Source organism: Eumetopias jubatus, unplaced genomic scaffold (genome assembly GCF_037043125.1).
Source record: "Eumetopias jubatus isolate StellerSeaLion01/CBP00866 unplaced genomic scaffold, mEumJub1_p1.0 scaffold_12, whole genome shotgun sequence".
NCBI classification, from domain to species: Eukaryota; Metazoa; Chordata; class Mammalia; order Carnivora; family Otariidae; genus Eumetopias; species Eumetopias jubatus.
In genome coordinates, this window is record NW_028274818.1 from 70155824 (window position 1) to 70167882 (window position 12059).

The following is a 12059-nucleotide window of genomic DNA, read 5'->3' on the forward strand; positions in this document are numbered from 1 at the left end:
TGTTAAGTTGTGTGTACACGGCCCCATATGGCAGGTGGCTCCCAGGGCCCCACATCAGCAGACAGTGGTCCAGGCTGGGGGGGCGGGTAGGAGTGCTCAGGTCTTCAGCACAGCCACTGAATCTACCTTGGGGGTGCCACTTATATGCCACATCCTATACTCATTATTTGCCTAAAAGGTGGTTTCCTGCTAGACTGGAAGACTGAGGAAGGCAGAGGTCATGTTCTATTCATATCTGTATCTTCCATAAACAGCCCAGGGTCTGCCACATAGCATTTCAGGATGGATGGATGCGTGAATGGATGAATGGATGGGTGGATGAGTAAGGGTGGATGGATGGATGTGTGGATGAGTGGATGGATGTGCAGATGGATGAGTAGATGAATGGATGGATGGATGAGCGGATGGGTGGATGAGTGGATGGATGGATGGGTGGGTGGATGAATGGATGGATGGGTGGATGGGTGGGTGGGTGTGTGGATGGATGGTTGCAATTTTGAGATGAGGCCTTCTAATGGAGGGTGGGCTGCAAGCAGGGGCCCAAGAGTGGAATAGTCACTGAGAATATCCCCCCTCCCTCTTGCCACCACTTCCATCCTTCTATCGCCACCACCACCCCCAGTCAGTCCCTGGCCTGGAGCAACAATTCCTCCAACCCAACTCTCACAGCAGATGGACCCCCATCGGGAAGCCCCAGGGTCACCGGACCACTCCCAGCCACACCCACACCTAAGAAATCACTGGGCACTTTCTGTCTTGCTTTGCTAACAGTTTAATGAAACAGGACTGAGACGCGGTCCCAGACCCCACTGTTCCTAACCACACCCTCATTCAAAGCAGCTTCCATTTCTCTTCTTCCCAGTGTAAGGGAGGCAGGAGCAGTGTCCACCAGGGTGGATGGGACTGAGGACCCTGTGCGGTGGAGGAGCAGGGAAGAGTTGGGTGTTGGAAGGAGTTGAGAGCAGAGAGACTGGAGCAGGAAAGGAGCCGCATTCTAGGGAGCTGGGTGGGCTCTTCCCCACCTCCATCTCTGGATTATATTGGCTACAGTCAACTTTCTGAACTGTGAACAGAATTGCCCAGTGGAACTTTCCAGGACGATGGACTGTGTCTCTGTACCTACTGTCCAGTGCATGTCGCTTATGAGCCTGAGGACATGAGTTTTCACTTAATTCACTCTTAATTAAGTTGTGTGTACATGGCCCCATGTGGCTGGTGGCTCCCAGGGCCCCACATCAGGAGACAGTGGTCCAGGCTGGGGGGGCAGGAGTGAACCACCACTTTCCTAGAGAAGGACACGTCCTGGCGCTGGGCACAGGACCACCTCTCACCTTTTCTTGGTGTCTGGCCCCAGGGGAAACTGAGTTTGATGGTGCAGATAGGAGACCTGAGGTAATGAAGCCACGGACTGTCAAAACCAGGGGAAGGAATGCTGGGAGAGGACATCTGTCTCATCCTTGGGGTTTGGGGGAGAAGGCTGAGCCTCTGGAGGAGCCTAGAAAGTGACCTCCTGGAAACAGTCCCACCCGGGGCAGGGCAGTAACCACAGGGTCTCCCCGGCTCAGCCACCCAGCTCTGCCAACAGATGCAGCCCCTGAAGCTTTCAGAGCCTTGGAACCCCAACCAGAAAGCTCCCCCCACCACGGTCAAGGACACACAGAAATCCCAGAGGCTGCTTTGCACACAGTTTAATAGGACAGCAGTAGCGGGTTGGAGGCAAGGTCTCTGGCACTTCTTACCCAACCTGCCCGCTGTCAGGGAGACACCAGCCTCCGAGCCCCTCCTCGGCCTCCTGGGCCCCCAAGTCAGAGAAGGACAGGGCACTGAGGAGATGATGCTGTGAACAGGGGGAAGCGGTGGGGGTGCCTGGTTCCTTGGCCCACATAGGCCCATCAAGGCTCCAAGGGGATGTGCTGGTGGATCCAGGACGAGTAGGTTGTCACCAGGGTGTAGACCCCAGGATAGTCGATGTGCCCAGAGGCCACACCGCAGCTCAGTACTCCAGCTTGGATCCACATGTCCAGCCAGTAACAGACCAGGGGACCCCCAGTGTCACCCTATAAAGGGTGATCACTGGTCAGTTGGCCGCAGGGTGCCACGGTGGTCCCACTGCCATGCCCAGAAGCCCTGAACTGCAGCAGAGGGCGGGGCCTGGGACTCACCTGGCGGGAGCCCCTTCCCTTCCTCGCTGCACACAGCTTGTCCTCCTTGATGGTGCTGCCTGTGCCTCCAGCAGGTGGGTCCTAGTGGTAGGTCTTCTCGCAGACCCGGTTGTGCACGATGGGGACCTTGGCCTCCTGCAGGCAGTGGGCCGGGGATGGTGGCGCTGCAGGAGGGGAGGGTGAGTGTGGGCTGCTCTGGGGGCTCGTGCCCCTCCAGCCAGACCCAGGTCACGCCAGCCTGGGCCACACCTCTCAGACTCACACATCATACCATAGCTTTGATGGAAAAAGGGAGTCATGGCCAATTCAGTGTCATGTGTCTGAAAGCTAGACCATGACAGTAAGGGCCAGGCTTGAATAAACAGGAGAAAAGCCATCTGGAAAAAATAGCCACAGCAAAGAGCCTGCTGTGTCAGACTGACCGTCGCGGGGTCAGTTTTCCGAGGGTATTGCTACTTGAGTAATAGGAAGCAGCGCTGCAACATTCTGGCAGTCAGGAGAATGGGGCTACGCCAGGGGAAGGGCCCCTCAAAGCCAGACCCCATGAAAGAGCTGGGACTGTCTTTGGGGGACCTTTGGGGTCTGCAGCCATGCAGCTCCCTGGCATCTGATAATCACCACACGGGGCCATGTGGGAGGAGGGGTCGCACCCTCCCACACATCCTGCAGGTCCTGGTTTGTGGGGGTTGCCCCACAGCCAGCAACACCAGCTCTGGAGCCAGGAGACGGGGTGGGGAGGGAGCCTCTACCAGGACTACACCCGGGTGACAACCTACTCGTCCTGGATCCACCAGCACATCGCCTTGGAGCCTTGATGGGCCTGTGTGGGCCTGAGCCCGTGCCTCAGTTTCCCCATCTTAACCTCCCTGGGCACACAGCCTGGGTAAATAGGGACAGGCAAGGGAAGCCAGGGGATCTGTTCTCCCCCAGCAGTTTTTACTGGGAAAACACAGGCATAAAGCCCCTCCCCCAAGACTGAGTCCTAAGCAACTGACTTCCCCAACTGCAAACAGAATGCCCACTTGCTCTTGGGATGTTGTCCAAGTTTAAACAAGAGCGTTTTCAGATGCGTCCCAGTGCCCAGTTGGGGGCAGGTGGCCCGTGGTCCTGTGGTACATCTGTGACCCGGTCATGTCCCCCCACCCTCCCTCCCACAACTGAGGCCGTCGGCCATGTGGTCCCCACGCGCCCCACCCACGAGCTCTTCCTTGTCCACCCTTCAGGTTCCCCACACTTATCATGGACCCCAAAGATGCCCCAGCCTGTCACCCAGCACTTCATTCCGGGGCTGAGCACCAGTGAATTGGGAGCAAGGGTGACAGGGCTCACAAGCCCGGAGAGCGTCACGGGGTTCTCCAGTCTCAGGAGGGCGATGTCTGCTCCCCCCATTGCGGACAGGCTCAGGTTAAACTTGGGGTGGCGGATGATCTCGGCCACGCTTTGCAGCTGGTCGTGGTCATAGAGCCTCAGCTGCCTGACCTGGACCCTGTATTTCTGTGGCTCCAGCACATCCCTGGGCGAGACAGGCCCAGGAGCTTCTTGAGGAGGCTGAGTGGGGGCAGGGACCTGGTCCCCCCAAACCCCAGCAGCAAGACTGTCTCTAGGGGCTCAGAGCCTGAAGGCTCCCCCTGACAGCTTCAGAGCTGCGTGAACCCTGCTTCTCTGCACCCAGCCCAGGACGCTGTCCTCTCACGTTGCGTTGCCCCCCGGCTTGCTCCCTCCCACCCGCCGCCCCCAAGGGGGCAGCCATGTGAATCTAACGGTCCAGCACAGTGGGCAATGGGCAGCACCCACTGGGGGTGGACGAGGGAGCCCCCACATTCATACTGCCACCGGGCACGCTCTTTGTTGAAGACCCGCAGGCTGACCTGCCACGGCCACTTCCCAGCAGGGACATCGTGCTCCCCCACAATGCACACAGCTCAGTCCCCAGGCAAGGATCTGGGAAAGCACAGTGAGCCCTCAGGGACCCAGAGGCCCCTGCCTGGAGCTCAGCACAGCCTCCCACCTTGTCTCTCCCACGGGCCATCCTCATGTGGAGGCCAGCACCCTGTCCCACCCCAGGTCAGTGCAGGCTCACGATCACCAATGGGTTTCAGGACAGCAGGGTTATTGCTCGGGGCTAGGACTCACCTGGGGTCATGGGCAGAGCCCCCCAGGCAGGGGAGGGTCAGGAACATCAGCCACAGCCTCTGTGTGGGGGAGAGGGGAGGTCTGGAGTCAGGAGACCAGGGCCAGGATCCCCGGGTCTGGGAGCAGAGGGGGCAGGGGTCTGAGCGGGGTCCTTACCACTCCAGGTCCTCTGCTGTCTGCTTCTGGGGCCTCTGAGCCCCTTTGTCCTCCCCGCCCAGGAAGTAGGTGGGGTGAGAGCTGGGGGTCTCCGGGGCAGGGTTTCCCTGCATGAGTGGTCGGTGCATCAGCATTTGCAGAGAACACGTTGTGGCTGACCAGGGATGGGTGCTGGGAACACAGTGGACAAAGTAGACAAATGCCCGTCCTGGGGTGAATCACGCACCTCCAGGGCGGTGAGTGCCGTGAAGACAGGAGGTGCCCACGATCAGGAAAGGCCTGTCCCAGGAGCGTCGTCAGAGTGCAGGCCCGAAGGATAAGGGCTGAGCCGGGTTCCCCAGCCCCAGGTCCTGGGTCCACACCTCCCCTCTGGACCCACCTGGGAAGGAGGGCAGCCCCCGTGGGACCACCAACTCCCCCAGGCAGACCCACAAGAGTTCTGGGAACCGGGCCTGTGCCGGCGAGGACTGGGGTGCAGGGACCTGAGTGGGGACCCAGTGTGGCCCTCACAGAGCCCTCCTCCCTCCTCCCGGGACTGGACACCCCCTCGGCCAGTGTGGGGAGAAGGCTTCCCAGTCTGGGCGCTGGGATCTGGCTGAGGTTTTTGAGGTGAGGATGCGGTATCTGTGGAAGGGTGGTCACAACCCCAGGTGGGTCCCTGCTCGGTACTGAAGCCTGCAAGGTGAGGGACGAGAGGGCAGAAGGGTGCTCTCGGGTGCCAGGAGCTGTCCCCCCATGCTGTCCCTGCAGTACCCGCAAGGCTGCCACTGACCCCTACCAACCCCCACAGCCGACCCCCCCCCCCCGCCCTCAGCAGCCGGGCTCCCAGCACCCTGCTCCCTGCCCCCGCCTGGGCTCAGCCGGCTCATGTGGCCACGCCCACAGCGGAGAGATGGGAAGGCGGCCCTGCGTGGATCCCTAAGGGGTTTCCCAACCTCGAGGGGGAGCTGGACAATGGGCCCCCGCCTGGTGGCTAAGCCCAGGACGGTCCTGCTGCAGACCTGGGGGCTGTCTCTTTTCAGACCCCCACATCCCCAGTGCAGGGAGGGGTGCCCAGGAGGCCCCAACACGTTTGTGGACGCAGAGGTCTCGGCGGCTTCTCTAGGTCCTTGTGTCCTGTTTATTGGCCACGAATGAATCAGGAACATGAAAGCTGTGGGCTCTTTTAAAATTCTTTCCATTTAATGTTTGTTGCTTTTTTTTTTAGGGTGGCGGGGAGTTGGGGGGTTGGCGGGAAGGAGCCAAACTGAGATTTCTGGGAGCTGAGCAGTCCAGGGCAGGGCGGGGAACAGCCTGTTGGCCCTGATAAGGGACTTCACGCTGGAGGTCTGGTCGTTCTAGACCAGGACGGAGAGCTGTGTGGGGTGAAGGACCAGCTGTCACATCACTGCCGCAGCCAGAAAATGCAGAGGTGCCTGAGAGGACCACTATTTTCCCAGTGAAGTTGTCCTTGAGGGGGGTGCCACCCCCACAGGAGGACCTTAGGGGGCCAAGGCTTACAGGACATGTTTTCAGAATGAACCAGGGACATTTTGACTCGTCACATGGGACTTTTAACATCCAGAAAAGGAGCCGGTGAAAGGGAGGGAATGGTATGTGGCACCAGCCGGCCACACTGTCCACGAGCGGAGGAGACTCTGCAGAACAGTGGGAAGAGGACCCCGTGGGCGCCCCCCGGACCCCATGCCTCAGCCGTGGCTTAAGTGCGGCCGGAGAGAAGCAGACAGGAAGGAGGAGAGGAGGGAGGGGAGTCTGGGGCTGAGAACGGCACCCCATCCCAGCTGACGTGTTTTCGGGGAGAGAAGCACGGAAACCTGCCCCCGGAACCCTTCCCTCTCCTCTCTGCCTGGCCTGGAGATGCCAGCACCAGGGAACCCAACAGGCGGGCCTGGCCGGCCGACTCCCTGAGCCCCAGATGCATGACAGTCAAGCATGGATGCGCAGGCTTGGAAGGTTTTCCCACCACGTTTAATAAGAATCCAATTCCAGCAGGATTCCTGGGCTTTCCCCACTCTGTACTTCTCACTGGGGGCCTCGTCCCTGCTTCCCTGCACCCCGTAGGGAAAACAGGGTGCTGAGACAAGAGAATGGGGCACCCGTCCCTTCTAGGGTCTGAGGAACAGAGGGACATGCCGGCAGATCCAGGACACGTAGCTCGTGACGCGGGTGTACACCCCAGGGAAGTTGCGGTGACCACAACCTTGGCCCCAGCTCACGATCCCCACCTGGATCCAGGTGCAATTCCAGCGGCACACCAGGGGGCCCCCAGAGTCCATCTGTGGCAAGAGAAGGCCCTCAGTGAGAGCTTCCCTCGTCCCCATGGCTAAGGGAGAGGCAGGTCCCAACCTCCTGGGCTAGAAGGGGACAGAGGAAGTGGCCAGGGCCTCGTAGGGCCTCACCTGGCAGGAGCCCCGGCCCTCGCTCCCAGCACACAGCATGTCGCCCTTGATGACCTGATCGGTGCTGTCCGAGGAGTTCTGATAGCGGTGATTACACTCCCTGTTCCCCACGATACGAATCTCCACCTCCTGCAGGTGGTAGGGCGGGGACAGCAGCACTGTGGGCAGCAGGAGGAGCTGCATGAGAACCGGGGCTCCTCTTCCCGCCACACAGATACTCCTTCCAATCTGTGCTGGGCCTTCCCCTGCCCATCAGGGCACCCCCCCACTGCCGGGCTGGGGTCCAGCACCAGACCTGGTACTGTATCCCCATGGCCACCATGCTCAGGATCGGCCACACGGCACCTAAAGGTCCAGGTGCCCATCCAGCTCCAGGACATGCGACCCCCTCACCAGAGTCCAGGCTCCCGTGCCCATGTCCACAGCAGAACCCACAGGGCCCCCAGGAAAATTCTGCCTCAACAGCAGAGGAGCTGGGACCTTGGTGGGTCATCCAAACTAAGGAGCCTAGATTTCTTCCCCCATGATGCGAGGGCCCCCGTCTGCCCTCCGACCTTGGTGGCCAGAGTCCACGTGGGATCCAGCGGGGAAACTTGCCTGCCCAGAGCAAGTTCTCAGTTCCTGAGATGTGTCCCAGAAACTTCCCATCCAAAACCCTGGCATCACACCCCACCCACCCTGGGATCCCAGAAGGTGCATGCGGTGGGTCACTTTCCATAAAGGCCCAGCCCCCCAGTCCCTCATCCTTCCTAGTCTCCCTAATACCTACAGTTGTCCGCAATGTCACCCCAGCCGGTTACCCAGCACATCTTCCTCCAGGGGATCCTCAGGGAGGCTGCCAGGAGGGAGACCAGATTCACATCCTCAGAGAGCGTCAAGGGGTCCTCCAGTCTCAGCAGTGCGATGTCCGCGCCTCCCTGGGCAGACAGGCTCATGTTGAACTTGGGGTGGCGGATGATCTCGGCCACGCTTTGCAGCTGGTCGTGGTCATAGAGTCTCAGCTGCCCGACCCGGATCCTGAAGGCACAAGCCTCCAGGTCGTCCCTGGGGGAGAGGGGAGCCGGGGCTTCTCAGGGCAGGCTGGGGGGCACTCAGAGCTGGGGAGGGCCCCGGAAGCCTGCCCCCGCAGAAGGGCCCCGTGCATGCACACACATACCCAGCCATGGGGATGGGGACGGCATGACTCACGGCTCAACGCAGTGGGCAGCAGTCAGCACCCACTGGGGGTGGATGAGGGAGCCCCCACAGATGTGCTGCCACAGACCATGATCCATACTGTAGAACCTCAGGCTGACCTGCCACGGATACCTCCTGGCTGAGACAGCACAGCCCCCCACGATGCCCACCAGCTCACGCCCTGGGCCGGAGTCTGCAGAAACAAATTGAGGGGCCATCAGGGGCCCAGACAATGACCTTCCCAGAGCTCAGGAAGGGACAAGGGAAGCTTTTCCCTAAGGGACAGTCCCCATTCCCCCTGGCTGAGTCCCAGGAGCCCAGAGCACGTTGGAGGGGATCAGGACTCACCGGGGGTCACAGGCACAGAGCCCCCCAGCCAGGGGAGGGTCAGAACAGCAGCCACAGCATCTGTGAGGGCCTGGGGGCAGAGAGCTCAGACCCCAGCACCAGCTTTCTCCACGGCAGTTCCTTCCTGGGCCGCCCCTCCAGGGCACCCATTTATCCTAATAACACAGGAAGTGGCCAGGGCGGGCCAGCCTTCTCGGGGGGGACACACTGCGGCCCAACAGGCCTTCTCCTTCCGTGGGGCCGGTGGTCACAACCTTGCTGTCCTCTGCCAGGCAGGCCGGGCTGGACCCTGGGCAGGCAAAGGAGGAGATCTCCCGGGGCCACACTTTGGGAGTGAGTCCCATCACGAAGGACACGGTCGTGAACTTGATGTCTGCAGAGAGTGAGGAATTTGGTGAAAAGGGGCCTGACCCGGCTGCTGTCTCAGGGAAGGGACTTTAAGGCTGAGGCAGAGATTAAGTTGAAGCCATTCTGCCTTCGGGCTTGGGGCTATTCCGCTGGCCCACGGTCCTGCTCTCTGGGCCCCAGTCACTCGTGGCGGTGGGGGTGTTCTGAGCAGACTGGCACACTCCACGCCCTGCTTCCCACCAGACATCTTGGGACTGGGATGGACAGAATTCCTGGAACCCCTTCAATGGGAATTGTTCCGCTCTGTCTGGGATTCACGGACGGTGCCCCAGCCGGCCCTGAACTTCCTACCGAGTTGTACTTTATCTTTCTTTTTTTTTTTGTTTAAGATTTTATTTATTTATTTATTTGAGAGAGAGAATGAGAGAGAGAGAGCACATGAGAGAGGGGAGGGTCAGAGGGAAAAGCAGACTCCCTGTGGAGCAGGGAGCCCGATGTGGGACTCGATCCCGGGACTCCAGGATCATGACCTGAGCCGAAGGCAGTCGCTTAACCAACTGAGCCACCCAGGCGCCCCTGTACTCTATCTTTCTTGCATGGAGAGTGTCTTGGCCTCCCGTGCTCACCCAAGAGAGGGGAAATGAGGGGGGTGTCCAGGGCCTGGGGTCCTCAGGCTGCCAGGAAACTTGTCTGAGACCCCCTGGGAGACCCATTCTCCGCTGGCCTCAGCCACTCCCTGAGGCCCCCACTGTGCCGCGAGAAGAGATTAGGTGATGGGGCAGTGACCCCAGGCCCCCAGCCCAGCCCAGGTTGCACTGCAACTGAGCCAGGGAGCCCCCTGCCCCAGGGAGGACAGGGAGATACCGGGAGGCCCACAGGGCCCAGAAGAAAGGATGAGAACCCCAGTCCCAGCCTCAGGGCAGGAGACAGGAGCTCCGTTCTTTTCTGCTCATGCTGGTTTTAGACAAGCAGGGCCAAGGTGCGCAGCCTGGTGTGGGGCACTGGGGAGTCCCAGGGCAGGGCAGGGAGGGTACTGGGGTGATGGGCCTACTCCTGTCCTCTGTCAGGCCCTAGATCTCCGCTCCCTTTAGCAGGGCCCCCCCAGAACAGGGCAGGAGGCACTGGAAAGGGCCTTGGGCCTCGTGCCAGCAGATGCCCGGGGTGGGGAGGTGGGGGACCTGCCACGGGTGCAGCTGGATGCAAAGCCTAGAAATGCAAAAAGGGTCTTCCCTCAGAATGAAGGCATCTTTTGAGGAGACCCTGCCTGCCTGGGTAGTTCCAGTTTGAGCCCCAGGGGACATATGTAATGATTCAATGTGAGAATATGCAAAAGTGCAGCCATGGAGGAGGCCGTGGTTCTGGTCATAGGGGGTCACCCCTGGCACGCTCCTGTCCTCTCCAAAAGGCTGAGGGAGGCCAGGGGCCATGCATGGGTCAGCAGGCAAGCACAGGGATGCACGCTTGCACACATGTGCATGCCGTTCTGCGTGTCGTTCGAGGTGAACAACAATCACTTAGAACAGAGCAAACCTCCCTTTAAGAGCCACATTTTAAGTATAACCTCAGGAACAGGATTGCAAAACTTTGCCACCCTTTGAAACAGTTTAGATAAAACTCTTAAAGGAAAATGTTGCAAGAGAGATATTCAGCCAAAGAAATCAAGTATCCTGATAAAGATTACTGTTATCTTTTTTTTGAAAGATAGTATCAAAGACAAAGAGAAGAATGATCCACGGTAACCCAGGATCAACAGTCCAAATGATATCGACCAGGTGACAGAATTGGGAAAGTCAGACTAGGAGGCAGAAGGCGCAGACTCGGTCTTGCCTTCCTGTGGACTCCTGTTCTAGAGACAGGCAAGAAAGGGAGAAAAAGAAACAGGGATAGCTGAACAATATAAAATAATAAATTAAGGTGGTAGGAATCAGTCTGAGTATATTGGCGATTGTAATAAACACAGAGCGAGCGAACTTAGTGGTAAAAACAGCGGTATTGAAGGTGGCCCTAAAACACATCCAGATACACGCTGCTTACAAGACAGAACCAAAAGTTTAAAGGAAAAGGGTAGAAAAAGTTATCGCAGGCAAATGCTAGGCAAAACATAGCATGATTCATTAAAAAGTGTTTTTGATAAGTTGCATTTTGTCAAAATTAAAAACATGCTCATCAAAAAAACACTCAAAGGAAACAGAAGAGCAGGGAAGTTGCAGGCGGGGAAAAAAACATTTGCAGAAGATAAAATACTGGGCGCCTGGGTGGCTCAGTTGGTTAAGTGACTGCCTTTGGCTCAGGTCATGATCCTGGAGTCCTGGGATCGAGTCCCACATTGGGCTCCCTGCTCGGCGGGGGGTCTGCTTCTCCCTCTGACCCTCTTCCCATTCGTGCTCTCTCTCTCTCATTCTCTCTCTCTCAAATAAATAAAATCTTAAAAAAAAAGAAGATAAAATACTTGTACCCAGAACATATAAGGAATTGTCCAAATTCCATAATGAGAAAACAAAAGTCCAAGTAAAGAAACCCTGAAAAGATTTAAACACTTCACAGAAGGAGCCACGTGAATGGCAAACAGTCATGTGAAAAAGTACTCGACGTCATTCGTCATTAGGAAAATGCAAATTAAGACAAATGCACACCTATGAGAACAGTATTTCAAAAAGCTGATAAAGCCAAAGGCCGGTGAGGATGAAGTTAAACCGGGACGTACCATGAGTGAGGGAGATGAAAGTTTGCATTCACAGAGAAACCTGGATGCAAACATGTAAGACTGGCTTTATGCAAGATCATCTAAAACCTGCAATAGCACAAACACCCTCCAACAGGGAAATTCGTGTAAAAACAACAAAAACTTCAATTAGAAAAAAACAAAACACAGGTAAACAATCAGCGCATCCACGCAATGGAAGGAACAGAGTGAGTCAGGGCAGTTGTGATATGAGTAAGCCTCGAATGCATGATGTTAAGTGAGGAGCCCAGACTGCAAATGCTGTGTGGTCCCATGTACATGACATTCTGGAAAAGGTAAAATTATAGGGCAGAAAACGCATCATCAGCTGCCAGAGGCCAGGGGGACAGAGGGCTCGACAATGAAGTGGCACAAGGGAAGTCTGGAGTGAGGTGATTATTCTCCGACTGTGTGCATTTGTCAGAACTCATAGATCTGCACAGTAAAATGGCTAAATTTTACTGATGTAGATTATACCTCTGTAAACCTGACCCGACAGAGGGAGCATGGAAATAACAATTGTGGAAATCATCATGAAAAATAGGACCATTTAAAAAATCTTATTTAAAAAACAAAAAATAACACCAGGCATGGATATTTTAAAGATGGGTCCTA

The 12059-nt window shown here is 57.4% G+C and overlaps 2 protein-coding genes across 2 annotated transcripts; both read right to left on the minus strand.

Annotated features, from left to right (window-relative positions):
- Positions 1–1892: 1892 nt before the first annotated feature.
- LOC148162828 (mastin-like) lies at positions 1893–4564 on the minus strand. The gene is made up of 4 exons (XM_088017049.1): positions 4452–4564; positions 3395–3675; positions 2268–2326; positions 1893–2057 (listed from the first exon to the last, which is right to left on the minus strand). The coding sequence occupies exons 1-4, from the start codon at positions 4562–4564 to the stop codon at positions 1893–1895; spliced, it is 618 nt and encodes a 205-aa protein (XP_087873175.1).
- Positions 4565–6556: 1992 nt separating this feature from the next.
- LOC114215491 (mastin-like) lies at positions 6557–8434 on the minus strand. The gene is given in 6 exon segments (XM_028111483.2): positions 6557–6727; positions 6851–7008; positions 7620–7894; positions 8039–8219; positions 8375–8416; positions 8419–8434. Coding segments are annotated over 6 exon segments (843 nt in total).
- Between the last annotated feature and the right edge of the window lie 3625 nt (positions 8435–12059).